The sequence below is a fragment of the Phalacrocorax carbo genome, chromosome 1 (assembly GCF_963921805.1).
Source record: "Phalacrocorax carbo chromosome 1, bPhaCar2.1, whole genome shotgun sequence".
NCBI classification, from domain to species: Eukaryota; Metazoa; Chordata; class Aves; order Suliformes; family Phalacrocoracidae; genus Phalacrocorax; species Phalacrocorax carbo.
Genome location: NC_087513.1, coordinates 217,398,944 through 217,417,829, shown reverse-complemented (window position 1 = coordinate 217,417,829; position 18,886 = coordinate 217,398,944). Strand labels below are relative to the sequence as shown.

General features: G+C 69.2%; 1 protein-coding gene across 6 annotated transcripts in view; it reads left to right on the top strand.

Moving 5' to 3' along the window:
• The window catches only part of ARAP1 (ArfGAP with RhoGAP domain, ankyrin repeat and PH domain 1), a 52,534-nt gene that overhangs the window by 16,184 nt on the left and 17,464 nt on the right, over positions 1 to 18,886 (top strand). For all 6 annotated transcript variants that reach the window (XR_010371257.1, XR_010371258.1, XR_010371259.1 and 3 more), the window contains exons 5-27: positions 981 to 1,084; positions 1,651 to 1,815; positions 3,497 to 3,566; positions 3,852 to 3,972; positions 4,084 to 4,283; positions 4,676 to 4,782; positions 4,877 to 5,076; positions 5,224 to 5,309; positions 7,306 to 7,488; positions 8,418 to 8,592; positions 10,230 to 10,364; positions 10,656 to 10,791; positions 11,779 to 11,881; positions 11,973 to 12,168; positions 12,502 to 12,547; positions 12,791 to 12,954; positions 13,241 to 13,453; positions 15,201 to 15,306; positions 15,460 to 15,607; positions 15,838 to 15,921; positions 16,095 to 16,163; positions 16,325 to 16,442; positions 18,395 to 18,508. Coding sequence is in view for 3 of the 6 variants with exons in the window: in XM_064441609.1 (XP_064297679.1) it covers positions 981 to 1,084; positions 1,651 to 1,815; positions 3,497 to 3,566; positions 3,852 to 3,972; positions 4,084 to 4,283; positions 4,676 to 4,782; positions 4,877 to 5,076; positions 5,224 to 5,309; positions 7,306 to 7,488; positions 8,418 to 8,592; positions 10,230 to 10,364; positions 10,656 to 10,791; positions 11,779 to 11,881; positions 11,973 to 12,168; positions 12,502 to 12,547; positions 12,791 to 12,954; positions 13,241 to 13,453; positions 15,201 to 15,306; positions 15,460 to 15,607; positions 15,838 to 15,921; positions 16,095 to 16,163; positions 16,325 to 16,442; positions 18,395 to 18,508 (3,043 nt within the window). In the remaining 3 variants the exon portion in view is untranslated. The remainder of the gene's footprint in view (positions 1 to 980; positions 1,085 to 1,650; positions 1,816 to 3,496; positions 3,567 to 3,851; positions 3,973 to 4,083; positions 4,284 to 4,675; positions 4,783 to 4,876; positions 5,077 to 5,223; positions 5,310 to 7,305; positions 7,489 to 8,417; positions 8,593 to 10,229; positions 10,365 to 10,655; positions 10,792 to 11,778; positions 11,882 to 11,972; positions 12,169 to 12,501; positions 12,548 to 12,790; positions 12,955 to 13,240; positions 13,454 to 15,200; positions 15,307 to 15,459; positions 15,608 to 15,837; positions 15,922 to 16,094; positions 16,164 to 16,324; positions 16,443 to 18,394; positions 18,509 to 18,886) is intronic.

The window sequence follows — 18,886 nt, the reverse complement described above, 5'->3', positions numbered from 1 at the left end:
GTTGGTCCCACCATGGGGTTTGGTGGTGGGGAGGAGCGAGCAGGGTGACCCTCCCCGGCGAGGGAGAGGCGCTGGCGCCGGGCTGCTTTGGAGGGACAGCTTAGGGTTGGAGTAGCACGCCTGCAGCACCCAGAGAGGTGGCTCTGCCTCGCCGAGTGCCCACCGGGTGTCCCACGGCAGGTGGAAATGGCCCCCGGGCAGCCCCCAGGGAGCAGCACCTCCGTGCAGCCTCTCTGCAGATTTCCGTGCACAGGGTGCGTGCTAGTGGGCATCTGCAGCATCGCAGCCTGAATGTAATCTTTGGATCGGGGATTTATATCTGCCCTGCGCTCCCGAGGCTGAATTTGGGTGGGTCTGGATGGATTTGAGGCGTTGCAGCAGCTAGAGAGACCCCCTGGAGCCCCCCATCCGCCTTCACCCGGGAACAGGGCGATGGGGAGAGGTGATGCTGTGGCTGCCTCTAACCCCGGCCCAGCCACCCCCAGCCCTGGGGGCTGCAGCAAGGGGCTGGTGGATGAACAGCCGCGGCAGCTTGCTGGCAGGGGGTCCCCTCTGCCTGGCCCTGCCTGGCCCCCCTTCACCCCCAGCCACAGTCATGCACCCCATGACAGTTCCCAGCCATGTCTGTGTGCCCGCCCCAGGGCCAACGAGGGGGAAATCCAGGATTTCTCAGCAAGCACAGATATTTTTGGTTGCTGAAAGTTACCCAGTGCTCAGCTCCTCCCCACGGCCGCGCTTCCATCCCGCTGCGGGCAGGAGCGTGCCCCTTCCCCGCGGGCAGCTGCAGAGCCGGGAGCCGCCGGCCGTGGTTTTGCATCGTGACCCCCCTCTTGCTCCGTTTATCCCCAGCGCATCCCTCGGGGTGCAGGCGGGCGGGGAGGGGGGGGGGGTCGGCAAGGGGTCCCCACGGTGAGCCGCCTGCTTTGAGCAGCGGGGAGGGCGCGGGGGCTGCCCGTTTCACCCACGTCCGTCCCCCGCAGGAGGATGCCGAGTCCGGGACGGGACAGCCGCGGTCCCTGCGTGTCAACAGCCTCTTCAGCGAGGACGAGCTCATCGAGGACCACTACGATGCTCCCCCCGACAAGTAGGAGCTCTTCTGCCCCGTGTGCGTGTGCGTGCACACGTGTGCGCGCGCGGGGCGGCGGGGGGGGGATGCGGGCGCAGGCGTGTGCGTGCACGGACGGCGATGTTTCGTGCACGTGGGGATGCCCGTGCGTCGGGGAGCGGGGTGTGCGTGTGGGCACGGGCAGAGGGCACTTGTGCGTGGGGGTGAGACGGGGCTCCTCGTGCCTGCAGGGCTTCACGGGACGCACGTGCACGCACAGGCAGGCGGGACGCGCGGGGGGGAGCGAGCGGGGAGCAACGCGGCGCGCCTCCGGGGTGGGCGCCCTGGGGTGCCCCCGTCCCCCTTCCCCGAGCTGGGGTCCGGGTCTCCGCTGTCTCAGGGACTGGGGGATGCGCTGCGACCCCCACAAAGTGGGCAGCCGCCAGCGTCCCTGCTTGCAAACGGCTGGCGCTTGCATCGCGTGCGCCTCCGGGAAGGGCATCGGGAGGCCGAAGCATGGGGGGGGGGGCTGTGCCCGCCCCCCCCCCCGCCCCCCCGCGGGAACCACCAGCTCTTAACCCCCTCCCTCGTCACCTCGTCCCCAGCGGTGGCAGCGGCTGGAGTGACAACGGCCCCAGCCCTCGCCCGCCTGCGGTCGCCTTCTCCGGCGGCATCCCCGGCGCGCTCGCCGACGGCATGGAGGGCACCGCCGCCGCCCCGCTCTCGCCCACCATCAAAGCGGGGTGGCTGGACAAGAACCCGCCGCAGGGGTGAGTAACGTGCCGGGGGGGGGGGGGCCGCGGACCCCGCCTCCGGTGCCTCGGAGGGGAGCTGCCCCTCCGCCATAACTCCTGCTCACAGGGGTGTAATTTTGCTTCGGTGCAAAGCCGTCCCAAGGGGTTCCTTCAGCTCCCTCCTACTCCTTCCATTTAGGTTAAAACCGCCCGTTTTTTGGTGAAGGAGCCTTCCTCAGCGCGGGTGCCACCAATGGCTGCACTGAGGTGGCTGAGGAGGAGGAGGAGGGGGGAAGGCTGTCCCACCCCGCCGCCCCGGCGCCCCCGGCTTTTGCCTTCCCTGGCTTTGCCACGGGAGGGGACGCCGGCGGCGGCGTGCCGCGACCCCCGCTGCCGGCGCCCGGTTGCAGAAGTAAAACTTTGGGGGTCGCCGGGAGGGGGGGTGGGGGGTGCGCGCCCATCGAGGGCGAGCGAGCCCGGCGTGCACGGGGCGCTCGCTTGCCCCCATCCCGGCGCAGAACCGGCTCAGGGAGCCGCCGGGGGTGTGGGGGAGATTTGGGGGGTGCCTCAGCTGGGCCGTGAGGAAGCCCCGAGGCTGCAGAGCGGCTGAGGAGGAGGAAGCGCCGGCTGTTCGCAGCGGAGCAGCCTGGCTGCTGGGGAAGTGAGAGCGGCTGGAGGGTGCCTGGGAAGCTGCTGCTCGGGGTGGAGCCGCCGCCTGGGGAGGGCAATGGAAGGAAAAGCAGAACCCCCCGACCCCTCAGCAGCTCAAGAGCGGCCGGAGCAGGGCTGGGGGTCTCTGCACCCCACGGGACAGGGGCGAGCTCCTGCCGGGGAGCGGGAGAGCCTACGGCCAGGCGCTTTCCATCCCAGCGCTGCTGGCGCTGGTTGCGTAAAGGCCGAGCGCTGGGGTCACGTGCGGCGGTGGCGAAACCCTTCCCGAGCCAACGAGCCCTTGCGCAACGGCCGCCGGGGCCGGGGGGCTCTGGGGGTGCGGCGCGGGCGGGGGGGCTGCGGCGCGGGGCTTGCGGGAGCCCTGCGGGCTGGCTCGGCGTCTCCGGCAGCCCTGACGCCGGGGTGGATGGGCTGCGGGGTTTAATGCCTTGCCCTGCGCTGTGTGGCCAGCCTGCGAGCTGGGCTGGGCGAGGGGGTCCCTGGTAGGGTCTGGGGTCCCCCCACCTCTCCCTGCATCCCCATCCTGGTAGAGACGGCTGGCTTCTCCCTCTGCCGTGCGAGACCCCCGGGTGCCACCAGCATCGCCTGGTCTGTCTGCCCTGGATTGAACCCCTGGAAAATAGGGATTTGGGGCGGGGGCGGGGGGGGGCTTTTAGGGGCAGCCCCCTTTCCCAGCTCTATGTGTTAATTGGTGCCCGGGGGAAGAGCACGAAGCCGCCATCGCTGTCCCCAGCGGCGACACGAGGGCTGGGGACGCGGCGCAGGGTCGATGGCGGGGTGGCCCCAGGCTTTCGGCAACTGGGGCGTGAACGGCCAAGCGGAGCAGCCCCGAGTTCAAGGGCGCACGGCGCAGCCCGTGCCGCGGGGCCGGCAAGGGGTGAGCGGGGAGGGGGCTGCGCCGGCCCTGGGGGGCTCGGACCATCCTCGCTGCACCCCAGCCCCCTTGGAAGCAGCGCCGGGTGCAGCAGCCACCGCCTGCCCCACGCGGAGGGTGCAGCTGGGTCACCCCGTCCCCTCCAACGGGTGCCCCCGGTCCCCTTCCCAGGTCCTACATCTACCAGAAGCGCTGGGTGAAGCTCGACGCCGACTACCTCCGCTATTTTGACAGCGAAAAGGCGAGTGGGGAGGAAGGATTTGGGGGCTCGGGGTGAGAAGGGCTGCCCCAGCGGGACCACGTCCCACCGGGCATCCCGGCCGCGAGTCGTGGCCGTGCCGAGGGGCAGCGTCCCGGGGAGCAACGACGGACGGCCGCTGGGGTGGTGTGGGCAGGGTGGGCTTGGGGGTGCTCGGAGCTCCCCCCGCCCCGCCCCGGTCCCGATGCTCTCAGCGTCGCAAGGCCGGGGCAGTACCCGTCGCAGCTCCCCGAGGCCGCGGTGCTGAGCGGCGCGTCTCTGCCGCAGGACGCCTACTCCAAGCGGTTCATCCCCGTCTCCTCCATCTCCCGCGTCGCCAGCATCGGGGACCAGAAATTCGAGGTCATCACCAACAACCGCACCTTCGTGTTTCGGGCCGAGAGCGATGGTGAGCGACGGGAGGGTCCCTGCTCGGGGGTGACCCCCGCTGCTCCCTGGCCCGAGGGGTGAGCCCCCCGCCGCGGGCTGACCCTGACCCGGCCGCGCTCTGGCCCCGCAGCGGACCGTAACAAGTGGATGCAGACGCTGCAGCAGATCGCCGAGGAGCGGAAGAGCAAGGAGAGGATGTCCATGTCCCTGCCCGCCAACGGTGCCGCCGACCTGGCCGACAAGAGCGGCTTCCTGGAGCTGCGGGGGTTTAAGCACAAGCTGTTCGTGGTGGTGGCCGGGGACAAAGTTTTCCTCTACAAGAATGCGGAGGTGGGTGGCTGGGGGGGGCTGCGGCACCGCGGGGGACCCCGATGCCCTTTGGAGGGGACCCCCTTCCCTTTGCATCCACAGCTGGAGCGGAGCGGCAGCGAGCTGGGGCACCCCGGGGCTGCCACCCCCGACACGGGGGTGGTGACCCCCGCGTTGCAGCCCCCCTCCCCACCGGCTCCGAGCCTCGGGGTTCCCCAGGAGCATCGCACCTGATGCAGCCGCCCCAGAGCCCGTGGTGCCCCATGCACCCCCGGGGCACCCCAGCTCCCAGATGCCGGGGCGGCATGCGGGCAGCCCCGGCTCCAGCTCCTGCAGGCAGTGCATCATCTGTACCCCCCGGGAGGGGGTCCCCGCTGCCCCCCCTCACCCCTGCACCCGCCCTCGCCCGCCAGGACTATCGCCTGGGGATCGGCATCACCTACATCGAGATGAACGTGGGAAACGTCAAGGAGGTGGATCGCAGGGGCTTCGATCTCACGACGCCGTACAGGATCTTCAGGTGAGCGCAGGGAGGGGAGGGGGTGCCGGCGGTGCTGCCCACCCCCCCCACCCTCCGCAGCCGTGGTCTTCCTCACCGCCGTCCCCACCGGCAGCTTCTCCGCCGACTCGGACCAGGAGAAGGAGGAGTGGGTGGAAGCCATGCAGCAGTCCATCGCCGAGGCTCTCTCCAACTCGGAGGTGGCGGAGAGGATCTGGGCGGTGGAGCCCAACCGCTTCTGCGCCGACTGCGGCTCGCCCAAGCCCGACTGGGCTTCCATCAACCTCTGCGTCGTCATCTGCAAGAGATGCGCAGGTACCCGCGGCCCCGGCGGGGCGAGAGGGGGCCGTGCACCCCCTGCCCTGGGTGGGGATGCGGGGTGCGAGGCACAGGGGACCCCGGTGGCTTTAGGGTGGCCCTCCCACCCCAAAACAGGTCCCTAACGGCTCGTCTCGCTGGCAGGGGAGCACCGGGGATTGGGCCCCGGCATCACCAAAGTCCGGAGCCTGAAGATGGACAGGAAGGTGTGGACGGAGGAGCTGATCGAGGTATTGGCACAGACCAACCCCGAAAGCCCAGTCGGGGGGGGGGCACCCCGTCCCCTCCCCATGGCAGACCTGCTGGCCACAGGCCGGGGACCGTGGGAGCACGGCAGGGATTTTCCAGCCTGACCCAAGCCCCTTGGGGTGACGGTGCGGTGTGGCGTGGGGGGGGAACACCCCCAGCACCCCTCCATCCCCGTCCCCATGGCCTAGGGACAGCCAGCACCCAGCCAGGCACGCCGGCGAGGGCGAGCAGCGCTTGTGTGCCTGTGCCGCAGACAGACGGCGTCTGCGTGTCCGTGGGGAGATGATGCAGATCTGCCGGAGTGGCTGCAGAGCCCTGGGGCTGGTGTGGGGGGATGCTGCGGAGCCGTGGGGCTGGCGTGGGGAGATGGCTGCAGAGCCATGGGGCTGGTGTGGGGGGATGCTGTGGAGCCGGGGGTCGGGGAGGGGAGATGCTGTGGAGCCATGGGGCTGGTGTGGGGGGATGCTGTGGAGCCATGGGGCTGGGATGGGGAGATGCTGTGGAGCTGTGGGGCTGGCGTGGGGAGATGGCTGCAGAGCCGTGGGGCTGGCATGGGGGGATGATGTGGAGTTCTGGGTCAGGGTGGGGGGATGCTGTGGAGCCATGGGGCTGGCATGGGGAGATGCTGTGGAGCCGTGGGGCCGGGACGGGAGATGCTGCGGAGTGTGGGGCCGGCACGGGGAGATGCTGCGGAGCCGTGGGTCAGGGTGGGGAGATGCTGTGCAGCCGTGGGGCCGGGACGGGAGATGCTGCGGAGTGTGGGGCTGGCACGGGGAGATGCTGCGGAGCCGTGGGTCAAGGTGGGGAGATGCTGTGGAGCCGTGGGGCTGGCATGGGGAGATGCTGTGGAGCCGTGGGGCCGGCATGGGAGATGCTGCGGAGCCATGGGGCTGGGATGGGAGATGCTGCGGAGCCGTGGGGCCGGCATGGGAGATGCTGTGGAGCCGTGGGGCCGGCATGGGAGATGCTGCGGAGCCGGGGGTCGGGATGGGAGGTGCTGCGGAGCCGGGGGTCGGGGTGCCGGCCCATGCGGCAGCGCAGCCCCCCGGAGCGGTGCGGCCACCGGCGCGGAGGAATGCGTCGGCGCAGCCAGGCCGGGGCGGGGGGGCGGCATTTGCTGCCAGGCCCAGCCCGGCCGCCATTTCCAGCCGGCGGACCCTGGCTGGCCCCGCTCTCCCCAGCCCTCCCAGCTGCATCCCGCATTCCTGCCTGGCGTCCCACCCGCGCAGCCCCCGCCTCCGGCATCGCCTGCTCCCCGAGCCCCCAAACGCTTCCAGCTGCGCCTCCCCTTCCCTCCCCTCTCCGGGCCGGCTGCCCCGAAGCTCGCCGGGATGCGGGGGATGGCTGCCAGCAACCTCCGGCCCCTCCACCCCGCCCCGACCCCCCGGCCCCACTTGCACCCGTGCCACCCCAAGGAGTTTGGGGGTGCTGGCAGAGCACCCTGTGGGCTTGCGGGGCTCCCTGAGACAGCGCTAAACCCTCGCTTGCTTGATGCCACGCTGAGCACGGCTTGGGCTGGCGAGGGGCCGCGGGAAGCCCTTTCAATCCGCCCCGGTGGATGCTGAGCATCCATCCCCCCCCAACCCCCCCCTCGCCCACAGCTGGGCGCTGCTTTCCAGATGTGATTTTTCCAGGGTGGGAAGGGGGGGGGGCGGGTGTCTGCGGCTGCGGGGGCTGCCAGACGCCAGGGCTGAGCCCTCGGTGCTGCCGGGCCATGGGGCTGGGCAGGAAGCAGCCCACCCATGCTCCCCGTGCACCACCCATCATCCCCCTCCGCGCTGCCCGCGCCCCACTGCTCCCCTGGGCAGCAGTAACGCCGCGGCTTCGGGCTGCCGACATCCATTCATCCCCCCCCCCCCCCGCCCAGACCCTGGCAAAGACCCCCGCAGGCTCCCCGCGAAGCCCCCACAGCCAAGTCCCGGCTGCGCTCCCTCCCCGCGGCGGCAGGGTCACGTCGGCCTCTCCTTGTCCCCGCAGCTCTTCCACCAGATCGGCAACGCCGTGGCAAACCAGTTCTGGGCCGCCAACGTGCCCCCCAGCGAGGCCATCACCCCCGCCAGCGGCAGCCGGGAGCGGAGGCGCTTCCTCATCGCCAAATACCGGGAGGGCAAGTACCGCCGCTACCACCCGCTCTTCGGCAACCAGGAGGAGCTCGACAGGGTCAGTGGCCCCCCGCCCCCAGGGCCGGGCGCTGTTTTCGGGGGGGTCCTGCCTGGGTGCTCAGTGGCGCTGAGCCAGCGTGCTGGCGTTGTTTTGGGGGGGAGCAAGGTCTTTGCCCGAGTGGGGTGCCCAGCCTTCTGCGTGGGGCTGGGTGGTTTCCCACCCTGCCTGTACCCCCCGAGCCCCTGCGGCACACCCTACGTCCCCACCGTGCACCCCAAGGCGAAGCCTGGGGTCCCCAGGAGGGACAAGCCAGCTGCGGGGACAGGGTGATGCCTCTGGGCTGGGGCACAACCAGCTTCGTCTCCAGGCTGGCGAGCCCAGTGTGGGGGGGACCCCCCCCTTCCCACAGCCGGACCCCCCCCCCAGTGTTCGGCTCTCCCTGGCTTGGAGATGGCGTTGGCGCCCAGCACCGGGCCGGAGCGGGGTTCAAGGGTGTGTGTGGGGGGGCCTGGTCCTGGGTGGGTGCCCTGCTTGCAGCACCTCGAAGCCCCCCCCAGCTCCCCGGAGCACCCTGCGGTGGCGGGGGAAGGGGTGCCTGACCAGCACCCCCCCATCCCGGGCCAGGGCACCCATTGCTGGTCCCGGCATCCCTCGGCACAGGAGCCGGGGGCGCGCTGGGGGCCTGGGTGGCCGCGGGAATTCGCATGTGGGCTTGTTTGTTTTCCTGCTCCGGGCCAGCCCGTCCCGCCCCGCCGCCGTATGACTTCACCCGGCTCCTTAAGGGAGGGATTCGCCGCCCGCTCCAAACTTTTTTCTCCCAGTTCCAACCTCCTTTGTCCTGCCCAGGCGGCCGGGAGGCGGCGGGGGTCCGGCTGCTCCCACCCGGCTCCGTTCGCCGGGGTGGGGTGGGTGGGTGGGGGGGTGCTCCTCGCCTTCCTCCTCGGGAGCCTTCGGCCTCGCGCGTCACCCTCCCGGCTCTGCCGCAGGCTCTGTGCGTGGCCGTCACCACCGGTGACCTGGCGGAGACGCAGGCTCTGCTCTTCTGTGGGGCGGCCGTGAGCTGTGCCACCGGGGACCCCCAGTGCCCGACGCCCCTGGCCCTGGCCGAGAAGAGTGGGCAGAGGCTGCAGATGGAGTTCCTGCTCCACAACAAAACCTCAGGTAAGGGCTGACCCCTTGAAACCCCCCCTCCCCAAGGCCATAAACCCACCGCCGGCATCCCTGGAGCCACGGACGAGAGCTGCCGGGGTGTCCCGGGGGGACACGGGGGTGTTTTGAGCTCTGTGTCCTGCCCGGCAGCTTCCCGGCACAGGGGTCTCCGGGTGCTGGGCTCTGTGCCCCCCAGGAAGGGGGAGAGGGGCTTTGGGGAGCCCCCCACACCCTTGGGGAGGGGGAGGGAGGCTCTGTGCCAGCTGGGGGCACGGGTCCAGAGCCCCCGCTGGGGGTGCAGGCTGACGCTCCAGGCTCTCCCGCACCGTGCTGCGGCCATCGCCAGCAGCCACGGGGTTTGTCCCCCTGCCAGATGGGCAGCCCCCGCTCGAGCATCCCCACCGGGACCACCGTTTTGCAGACCATCCCCCTAAAATCCCCCTCCCGTGCCAAGGAAATGTGCCCACCCCGCCGAACCCCACTCCGGGTGGGCTGACGGCTCCCACGGGACCGATCCGCGCCCTGATGCCGGAGGAACCTCTGGCCCTGGGGGGCTCGGGCAGGCGGGATGGAGGTGTGCCGGGGCTGGCCGGCGCCTGCCGGAGCCGCCACCTCCCTCGCTGCTGCGGCAGCCAAGTCCGACCCGCGGAAGCTGGCGTTTGCCCAGGACTGGGGCCGGCCCTGCTCTTCCAGACTTGTCAGCACAAAAAGGGGTCTGGGGGAGCGGCGAGGCCACCCCGGTGAGCTGCACAAAACCAAACCGCTGAGCTCATCCCGCCGGGGCCGGGGCCGGCAGGCACCTCCGGAGTCCCGGGATCGCTGGGCTCGACAGGCCCAGCACCGTGCGCGGAGCAGGGCTGGGCTGCTGGAGCAGGGCTCTGTCTCTAGAGCTCCACGGTCTGACCTGGGGGTGCTTTAGGGGCGCCCCTGCACCCCATTGCTGCCGGGTCCCCGGAGGGAATTGGGGGATGCCTCTCGCCGGCAGGCAAGGTGGGGAAACATGCCCGTGGCCACACGGGGAGGCGGTGGCAGAGCCCTGGGCCGCTGTCTCGGCCGCAGGGCTGCGGTGCTCTGCCCTGCCCGTCCCATGGAGCAGCAGGGACCTGGGACAGCCTGGGGGGGGCCCCCGCCGGTGGGGGAGTCCCGTCCCCACCTTCCCATAACACCCCCATGCCGTCACAGCTCAGCGCCCGGGGTGGGTCTGCAGGGGGGATGCAGGATGCGGGATGCCATCCCGGCAGATGAGCCTGACCCCGCTGACCCCCAGCAGCCCCAGATTTGGGGGCTGGAGCCGCTCCTCGCACCCCAGCCGTGCTGTGGTGGGGGCTCGCGGTACGGCCCAGGGGATGCTTTTGGGCTCCTGCACCTTGTGCTGAGGTGGGGGACACCCGGCTGCGCTGGGGGGGGACTGGGGGGGCCCAGTGTCACCGCTGCAGCCCCCCTCCAGGTCACATCAGCAAAGCACCCGGGGGGGACCACTGTCACCCCATCCCCAACCCAGCGGGGTCCCACTGCATCCAGTAGCTGCCGGGGTCCCCCAGCCGTGCAGGGGGATTTGTAATCCCCACCAACAGCGTTTTGGGGGGGGAGGGTCTGCAGGGGGGTGCGGCCCCCCCCCTCCCCGTGACAGGTTGTCACCCCGTTTGCAGAAACACCACGCCTGGAGGTGGGGGGCAGCGAGGAGAAGCCCTACTCGGTGCCCCTGCCCTCCGTCACCCACAACGGCTTCCTCTACAAGACCCCCTCCATGGCCAAGCCCGTGGGCGAGCGCAAGGGCCCGGAAGGTATGTGGGGGCTCATGAGGCTGGGAAATAGGGGTGCAGGGGGATGGGGGGGGGGTCTCAGAGCTGGCCCCGAAAGGGGTGCTGGCGGGGGGATCGCGCCGTCCCCTGCACCCCAGCGCACTGCAAGGCACCAGGGAGGTGCGGCATCACCCGGCCATCCCGGTACGCGGCGGGGGTCGCAGCAGGTGGGCACCCGGTGGGTGCTGCAGGGCCACCCGTGCCGGGTTGGTGGGTGACCCCGGGCTGGCCGGAGCGCGCGGGGGCCGCCCAGCACCACCCTGTGCCGCGCAGAGTTCAGCCGGCGGTGGTGCACGCTGCAGGACGGCGTCCTCAGCTACTACGAGAACGACCGCAACGCCGTGCCCAACGGCGAGATCAAGGTGGAGGAGATCGTGTGCCTGGTGAACAACCCGCCCCACACCCACGGGTAAGGCTGCACCCCCACGCGGCCCCCCTACAGCACCCCCACCCCACCCCCCTGCTCCTACAGGGCTGGGCATGGCCGCTGCATCGCTCCTGGGGGGGGGGGGGTCGCACGGGGAGGGGGCTGCTGGCCCCGACCCCACCGCTGGCCCCGACCCCACCGGCACTTGGGGTACGCCTGGCCTGGCTACCTTTGCAAGGAGTCCGTGTAAAGCCTCTGCAGCCCCTCTGCAGCCCCTCTGCAACCCCTTCGAAGCCCCTGTGCAGCCCCTGTGCAGCCCCTCTGCGCTTCCTTTGCAGCCCCTTTGCAAGACCTTTGCAGCCCCTTCACAGCCTCTCTGTAACGCCTTTGCAGCCCCTTTTGCAATCCTTTTGCAAGCCCTTTTGCAGCCCCTCTGCAGCCCCTCTGAAGCCCCTTCGTACTTCCTTTGCAGCCCCTCTGCAGCCCCTTTGCAATCCCTTTGCAGCCCCTCTGCAGCTCCTTCGCAGCCCCTCTGCGCTTCCTTTGCAGCCCCATTGCAAGACCTTTGCAGTCCCTTCACAACCCCTCTGTAACGCCTTTGCAGCCCCTTTGCAATCCTTTTGCAAGCCCTTAGCATCCCCTCTGCAGCCCCTCTGAAGCCCCTTTGCAGCCCCTCTGAAGCCCCTTTGCAGCCCCTTTGCAATCCCTTCGTAGCCCCTCTGCAGCTCCTTCACAGCCCCTCTGCAATCCTTTTGCAAGCCCTTTGCAGCCCCTCTGCAGCCCCTCTGCAGCCCCTCTGCAGCCCCTCTGCAGCCCCCCGCTCCCCACCGGAGCATGCACGGCTGCACGGGGATGCTGGAGGGCCGGGGGACGTGGTGGGGGGGATCCCAGCTCGGATGGGCCGTCGGCGGAGCTGCTGCCAGCCGTGCAGCGAGAGGACGCTCTCCCTACTCGGGGTGCCCCTGGCACCCCCCAGCCCCGTCCCACCGCCCGCGGGCGCCCAGGCACCCCTTGCCCTTCCTCCCGCAGGATCGAGAGCACCTTCGAGGTCTACATCGAGTCGGAGAGGCTCTACCTGTTCGGGCTGGAGAGCCCCGGTTCCGCTCGGGAATGGCTCAAGTCCATCGCCAAGGTGGGCTGCGGCGGGCTGGGGGTGGCCGGGGGTGGCCGGGGGGCAGCCGGGGGGCCGCGGCACTGACGGATCCCTCTCCTTCCCGGCTCAGTCCTTCGTCCACCCCCGCGCCGAGGAGCTGCTGGCTCTGGACTTCGAGCGCATCGGGCGGCTGCACTACAAGGGCGGCCTCAACCTGGAGCGAGCCAAGGAGGGCTGGTTCGCCCTGGCCGGCTCCGCGCTCCACGTCTGCTTCGAGGACAGCGAGCGGCAGGAGCCCCTCCAGCTGCGCAAGCTGCAGGAGCTCTGTGCGTGGGGACCCCCGCCCCCAGGCTGGGAGGGACCTTGGGGGGCACCCGCAAATCCTGCCCCGAGCAGCTGGGTTGCACCGGGGCTTTTGGTGCGGGGTGGGAGGTGGGTGCTGCTCCGATGGAGGTCGGGGTCCCTCCGCGGGGTGGGATGCAGCTGCTCTTCCTCCTCTCCATCCTCTTCCCCATCCCTGGAAAGTCGCTGCTTGTCCCACCGGGGCTGGAGCTGGACCGTTGGCTCGCCAGCGCGGCCCTCCCCGTGGCGTGCGGGGGTCGGGGGGCCAGGGGACCCCGTGTTCCTGCGGGTGACGGGCTCTCCGCCTTCCCTTCTAGCCATCCAGGGAGACAACGAGGTGCTGGTGCTGGTGGAGAGACGGAGGTACGAGCAGAGGGTGGGAGGGGGGTCAGACCCCCCCCAGCGAAATATCACACCCTGCCCAAGCCCACCCTCCTCCAGGGGTGCCTTCACCCTCCCCGCGGTGACTGGGGACCCCCAAAAGAGAGCCAGGACCATCCCCAGGCCCCCAGTGACAGCCTTGCGGGGGTCCCGGCCGTGCGGTGGGGTCTGGGGGGGGGCGGATGGCGGCCCCCCAACCCCCGCTGAGGCCAGGCTTGCCGGCAGGACGCTGTACCTCCAGGGCGAGAGGAGGCTGGATTTCCTGGGCTGGGTCCACGCCATCCAGAAGGCCGCGGGCAGCTCGGGGGACACCTTGTCGGAGCAGCAGCTGACCGAGTCGGACGTCCCGCTGCTGGTGGACCGTTGCATCGACTACATCACCCAGTGCGGTACGTCCCCGCGGCGGGGACCCCATCAGAGCCGGTGTCCCGAGACCCGATGCACTCGTGACATGTGTTTCCCTCCCTCCCTCCCTGAGCATCCGCTCCAGCTCCGTGGGAGGGCTCCGGCTGGAGCAGGGCTTTGGCTCTGGCCCGTGGGCTCCTCGGTGGTCGTGGCAGCACCTGCGGGGTGGGCGTTTGGTGGGGAGCCAGAGGGTGGGCGAGGGGATGGGAGGGGTGGCCGCCCCCCTCCCGCCCCGTGGCGGGGGTCTCACCCCTGCCGGCTCTGCCCCAGGGCTGACATCCGAGGGCATCTACCGCAAGAGCGGGCAGAACTCGAAGACCACCAGCCTGCTGGAGATGCTGCGCCGGGACGCCCGCAGCGTGCGCCTCAAGGAGGGCGAGCACCAGGTGGACGACGTCGCCAACACCCTCAAACGCTTCTTCCGCGACCTCGGGGACGGGCTCTTCACCGGGCGGTGGGGCCAGGACTGGCTGCAGGCGACGGGTGAGCCCTGGGTGGGGGGGCTGCTGGGGGGAGGCGGTGGGATGCTGCAGCCCCCTTTGTCCTCTCCTCCGGGCTGCGGGGTGGGGGGGAGCACATCTGGGCCCCCAGGTGTTGCGGGGGCCTCGAGCGGTGGGTGGGGAGGGGAGCGTGGCCGCGCTGACCCCGTGCTCCGGCACAGCTGGGGCTGGGACAGGGCAGAGTGCCGGACCTCACGGTCTGCGTCTGGATCTGGCCCCTGAAATCGGGGCTGCAGGCAGCCAGCAGCTAAACAGCCACGAGCCATGGTGCTGTGCAGCTGGGATGCGCCGGCCCCACGGGGCTGGGATGTGCCGGCCCCACGGGGCTGGGATGCTCCGGCCCCACGGTGCTGGGATGCTCCAGCATTGGGATGCTCTGGCCCCACGGTGCTGGGATGCTCTGGTCCCATGGTGCTGGGATGCTCCAGCATTGGGATGCTCTGGCCCCATGGTGCTGGGATGCTCCAGCGTTGGGATGCTCTGGCCCCACGGTGCTGGGATGCTCCGGCCCCACGGTGCTGGGATGCTCCGGCCCCACAGGGCTGGGATGCTCCAGCGTTGGGATGCTCTGGCCCCATGGTGCTGGGATGCTCTGGCCCCACAGTGCTGGGATGCTCTGGCCCCACGGTGCTGGGATGCTCCAGCATTGGGATGCTCTGGCCCCACGGTGCTGGGATGCTCTGGTCCCATGGTGCTGGGATGCTCCAGCATTGGGATGCTCTGGCCCCATGGTGCTGGGATGCTCCAGCGTTGGGATGCTCTGGCCCCACGGTGCTGGGATGCTCCGGCCCCACGGTGCTGGGATGCTCCGGCCCCACAGGGCTGGGATGCTCCAGCGTTGGGATGCTCTGGCCCCATGGTGCTGGGATGCTCTGGCCCCACAGTGCTGGGATGCTCTGGCCCCACGGTGCTGGGATGCTCCAGCGTTGGGATGCTCTGGCCCCACGGTGCTGGGATGCTCCGGCCCCACGGTGCTGGGATGCTCCGGCCCCACAGGGCTGGGATGCTCTGGCCCCACGGTGCTGGGATGCTCCAGCGTTGGGATGCTCTGGCCCCACGGTGCTGGGATGCTCCGGCCCCACGGTGCTGGGATGCTCCGGCCCCACAGGGCTGGGATGCTCCAGCGTTGGGATGCTCCAGCCCAGTGGATGTGGGACTTTCTGGCCCCATGGAGCTGGGATGCTCTGACCCTTTGGAACCAGGATGCCCTGGCCCCATGGAGCTGGGATGCTTCAGCCCCACAGAGCTGGGATGCTCTGGCCCCATGGACCTTGGGAAGCTCCAGCCCATGAAGCTGGGATGCTCTGTGCCCTGTTGAGCTGAGCTGAGCTCCTGTGTAGCTCCATCTCCACAGAGCTGAGATGCTCCAGCCCAGTGGAGCTGGACACCCTGGCCCCACAGAGGTGGGATGCTGTGGTCTTTTGGAACTGGGATGCTGTGGCCCTGGTGAGCTGGGATGCTCCAGCCCCATGGAGCTGGGATGCTCCAACCCAGTGGATGTGGGACACTCTGGCCCCACAAAGCGGGGATGCTCTGGCCCCGTGCACCTTGGGAAGCTCCAGCCCCATGGAGCTGGGGTACTCTGGCCCCGTGGAGCTGGGGTGCTCCACCCCCACAGTGGGACAGGAGGGTCTGAGGTGGAGTCTGGACAGGGGATGGTGGGACCGTGAGTCTTAATCTCACCATCGCGCCCCTCCGCGCTCATCCTCTCCCTCCCGCCCCTCTCGCAGCGCTGGAGGATGAGGAGGCGAAGATTGGCGAGTACCGGCGGCTCCTGGGCACCCTCCCCACGGTGAACCGCGCCACGCTGAAGGCGCTCATCAACCACCTCTTTCGGTACGGCGCGGGCGGTGGGTCCGCGGCACGGCAGAGCCCAGGCTCCCGGAGCCCCCCGTGGCTGCGGGGTCCTGGGGAGGCTGTGGGGCAGAGGAGAGCCTTCATCCCTTGGCTGACATCCCGAGCAAGGAATCGTAACGGGGTTCCCCGCAGGGTTCAGCGCTTCTCCGGGGAGAACCAGATGAACACGCACAACCTGGCCATCGTCTTCGGGCCCACGCTCTTCCAGACGGATGGGAAGGACTACAAGGCAGGCCGTGTGGTGGAGGACCTCATCGGCCACTACGTGAAGATCTTCAACGTAGGTTCATCCCCGCTCTGGATCAGGCCCTTGTGTGGACGTTCCCGGGGGGCGGGGAGGTGGAAGGAGGAAGCTGGATCCACTCTGTGCAGACATCTCGCTTCGTAGAGGAGGGGAGGGGGGTCCAAGTCCCTGCAAACCCTGGAGACCCCCGAGCCTGGAGGTGCCGGCACTGCTGGGAAGGGGAGCAGATCCCCCATGGGACTCCCTGGGCTCTTCTTCCTCGGCAGGTCAATGACCAAGAGATGAAGAAGCAGCAGGACGAGATCACGGCCATCATGAAGATGCGGGAGGCAGCGTCCAGTGGGACGCAGGTGGGTCCTGGACGTGGGGGCCTTCCTGGGGCACCCTCTTCACGTGGGGCCCCCACCGCCTGCTCCAGCGTCTCCTGGAAATGCCCCAGGCAGGGGGTGTCTCCGCCGGGTCGGGGGGATTTAGCCCACGGGTGGGAAGCTGCAGGTTGAAGTGCTTTCCCGTTGCCCTCCAGCAAGCCGGGGACTTCATCTGCACCGTCTACCTGGAGGAGAAGAAGACGGAGGCAGAGCAGCACGTCAAGGTGAGCGGCGGGGCGGAGGGCGCAGAGGGCAGGGACCCCCCGTCGCGTGCCCAGACCCCTGCGGGCGCGCTCCGAGCCGGCACCTCTGCGGCGTGAGGGTGGAACGGCCCCGGGCACCGGCTGCTGGAGACCTGTCCCCTCTGTCCGTCCCTCCCTCCCAGATCCCGGCTGCCATGACAGCCGAGGAGCTCACCTTCGAGATCCTCGACCGGCGGAAAGTCGTCATGAAGGAGAAGGACTATTGGAGCTGCTTCGAAGTGAACGAGAGGGAGGAGGCAGGTCAGTGCGGAGGCGTGAGGGTGGTGGGGATGGGGACGGGGACAGGGGTGGGATGGGGGTGGGATGGGGGTGGGGATGGAGGCAGGGATGAGGATGGAGGTGGAGATGGTGGGGATGGAGGTGGAGATGGTGGGGGTGGAGGTGGAGATGGTGGAGGTGGAGACGGAGATGGTGGAGGTGGAGATGGTGGGGATGGAGGTGGAGATGGGGGTGGAGGTGGAGATGGTGGGGATGGAGGTGGAGATGGTGGGGAAGGAGGTGGAGACGGGGGTGGAGGTGGAGATGGTGGGGATGGAGGTGGAGATGGTGGGGATGGAGGTGGAGATGGGGTGGAGGTGGAGATGGGGTGGAGGTGGAGATGGGGTGGAGGTAGAGATGGGGATGGAGGTGGAGATGGGGATGGAGGTGGAGATGGTGGGGATGGAGGTGGAGATAGTGGTGGGGATGGAGGTGGAGATGGGGATGGAGGTAGAGATGGGGATGGAGGTGGAGATGGTGGGGATGGAGGTGGAGATAGTGGTGGGGATGGAGCTGGAGATGGGGATGGAGGTGGAGATGGGGATGGAGGTGGAGATGGTGGGGATGGAGGTGGAGATAGTGGTGGGGATGGAGGTGGAGATGGGGATGGAGGTGGAGATGGGGATGGAGGTGGAGATGGGGATGGAGGTGGAGATGGTGGGGATGGAGGTGGAGATAGTGGTGGGGATGGAGCTGGAGATGGGGATGGAGGTGGAGATGGTGGGGATGGAGGTGGAGATAGTGGTGGGGATGGAGGTGGAGATGGGGATGGAGGTGGAGATGGTGGGGATGGAGGTGGAGACAGTGGTGGGGATGGAGGTGGAGATGGGGATGGAGGTGGAGATGGGGATGGAGGTGGAGATGGTGGGGATGGAGGTGAAGATGGTGGAGGTGGGGATGGGGGAAGGGATGGGACGAGCAGGCTGCCATGGGACTGCACCACAGAGCAATGCTGGGACGGGCTCCGGGTGCTCGGGGGAGGCCAGCTGTGGCGCCGCAGCTCTGGTCGCGCAACCCAGGGTGCACATGGCTGAGCGCTGCAGAGGGGCCGGTGGCGTGGGCCAGGACCCCCAGGGCGCCTGCTCCCCACATCCTTAGGGGTTCAGGTGCCTTTGAAACCCGGCAGGGGGTGTCCGGGTTCTCGGGCCACCCTGGGGTGCCCGTAGGCAGCAGCAAGGAAGAGCTTGGCGTGAGCAGGGCGAGCCCCTGCTGCGGGCTCCGGGGGGCTGAGCGCGGCCGGGGGCCGTGCCTGGCGGGGAGATGGGCACGATGCTGAGCCCGGCAGCGCGCTGGGCACCACCGAAAGGCCCTGGTGGGGTGGTTCGGTCCTTGCCAACCCCAAGCCATCAAGCTCAGGCTCCCCTCGGCAAAGGGTGGGTGCTGCTTCCCCCCTCTGCGCTCGGGGAAGCGCCGTGCTCAGCCAAGCACCACCAAGCCCTTAGAAAAAAAAGGGATCCTCAGGCTGCGCAGGGGCTAAAATGAGCCTAAAATTGAACATTCACCTCTGAACTTGTATGAAATCCTTGACTCGCCCTTTGCTTGCATAGAAACGTGCGTGTTTGAAATATCTCGGCGCATATTTTTGCAAGCACATGTGCAGATTACGCCCTGCCTACGGCGGTCTGCGGTTTCAAAACATACATGTTTTGCAGTTGCAAAATCCCTTGGCATTCGTTCCTTTGCCACCTTGCAGTCCCCGCGGGCCCCGCTGCTCACGTACCACGGGCCAAAAGTCACCTCCCCAGGGGACAATCAGCAGGCAGCAGCAGCAGGGTGAAATGAATGCAGCGAAAAGGGGATGGTGCTGGGTGGGAGGTCTGCTCGGGGGCAGGCGGGACCCTGGCAGGCCCTCAGGACACACGCGCGACCCCCCCTTGGTGAGTGGCAGCCCCCAGGGCTGCTGCCTGACCCCTGCCTGTCCCCCCGCCCGCCAGAACGGCCCTTGCACTACTCGGAAAAAGTCCTGCCCATTTTGCACTGCCTGGGGACGGAGAGTTACCTGGTGGTGAAGAAGCAGGTGTCCATGGAGAACATGCTCATCTACCTCGGTGAGGGGCTGGGGAGCCTCGGCCCTGGTGGGGAGGGGAGGGGGTGAAATGGGGTGGGAGGGGATGGGGATGGGGATGGGATGGGGATGGGGATGGGGATGGGGATGGGGGTGGGGATGGGCATGGGGATGGGGATGGGATGGGATGGGATGGGGATGGGGGTGGGGATGGGGATGGGGATGGGATGGGGTGGGGATGGGGATGGGGATGGGGATGGGGATGGGATGGGGATGGGATGGGGATGGGGATGGGGATGGAGATGGGGGTGGGGATGGGATGGGGATGGGGATGGAGATGGGGGTGGGGATGGGATGGGGATGGGGGTGGGATGGGGGTGGGATGGGGATGGGGATGGGGATGGGATGGGGATGGGGATGG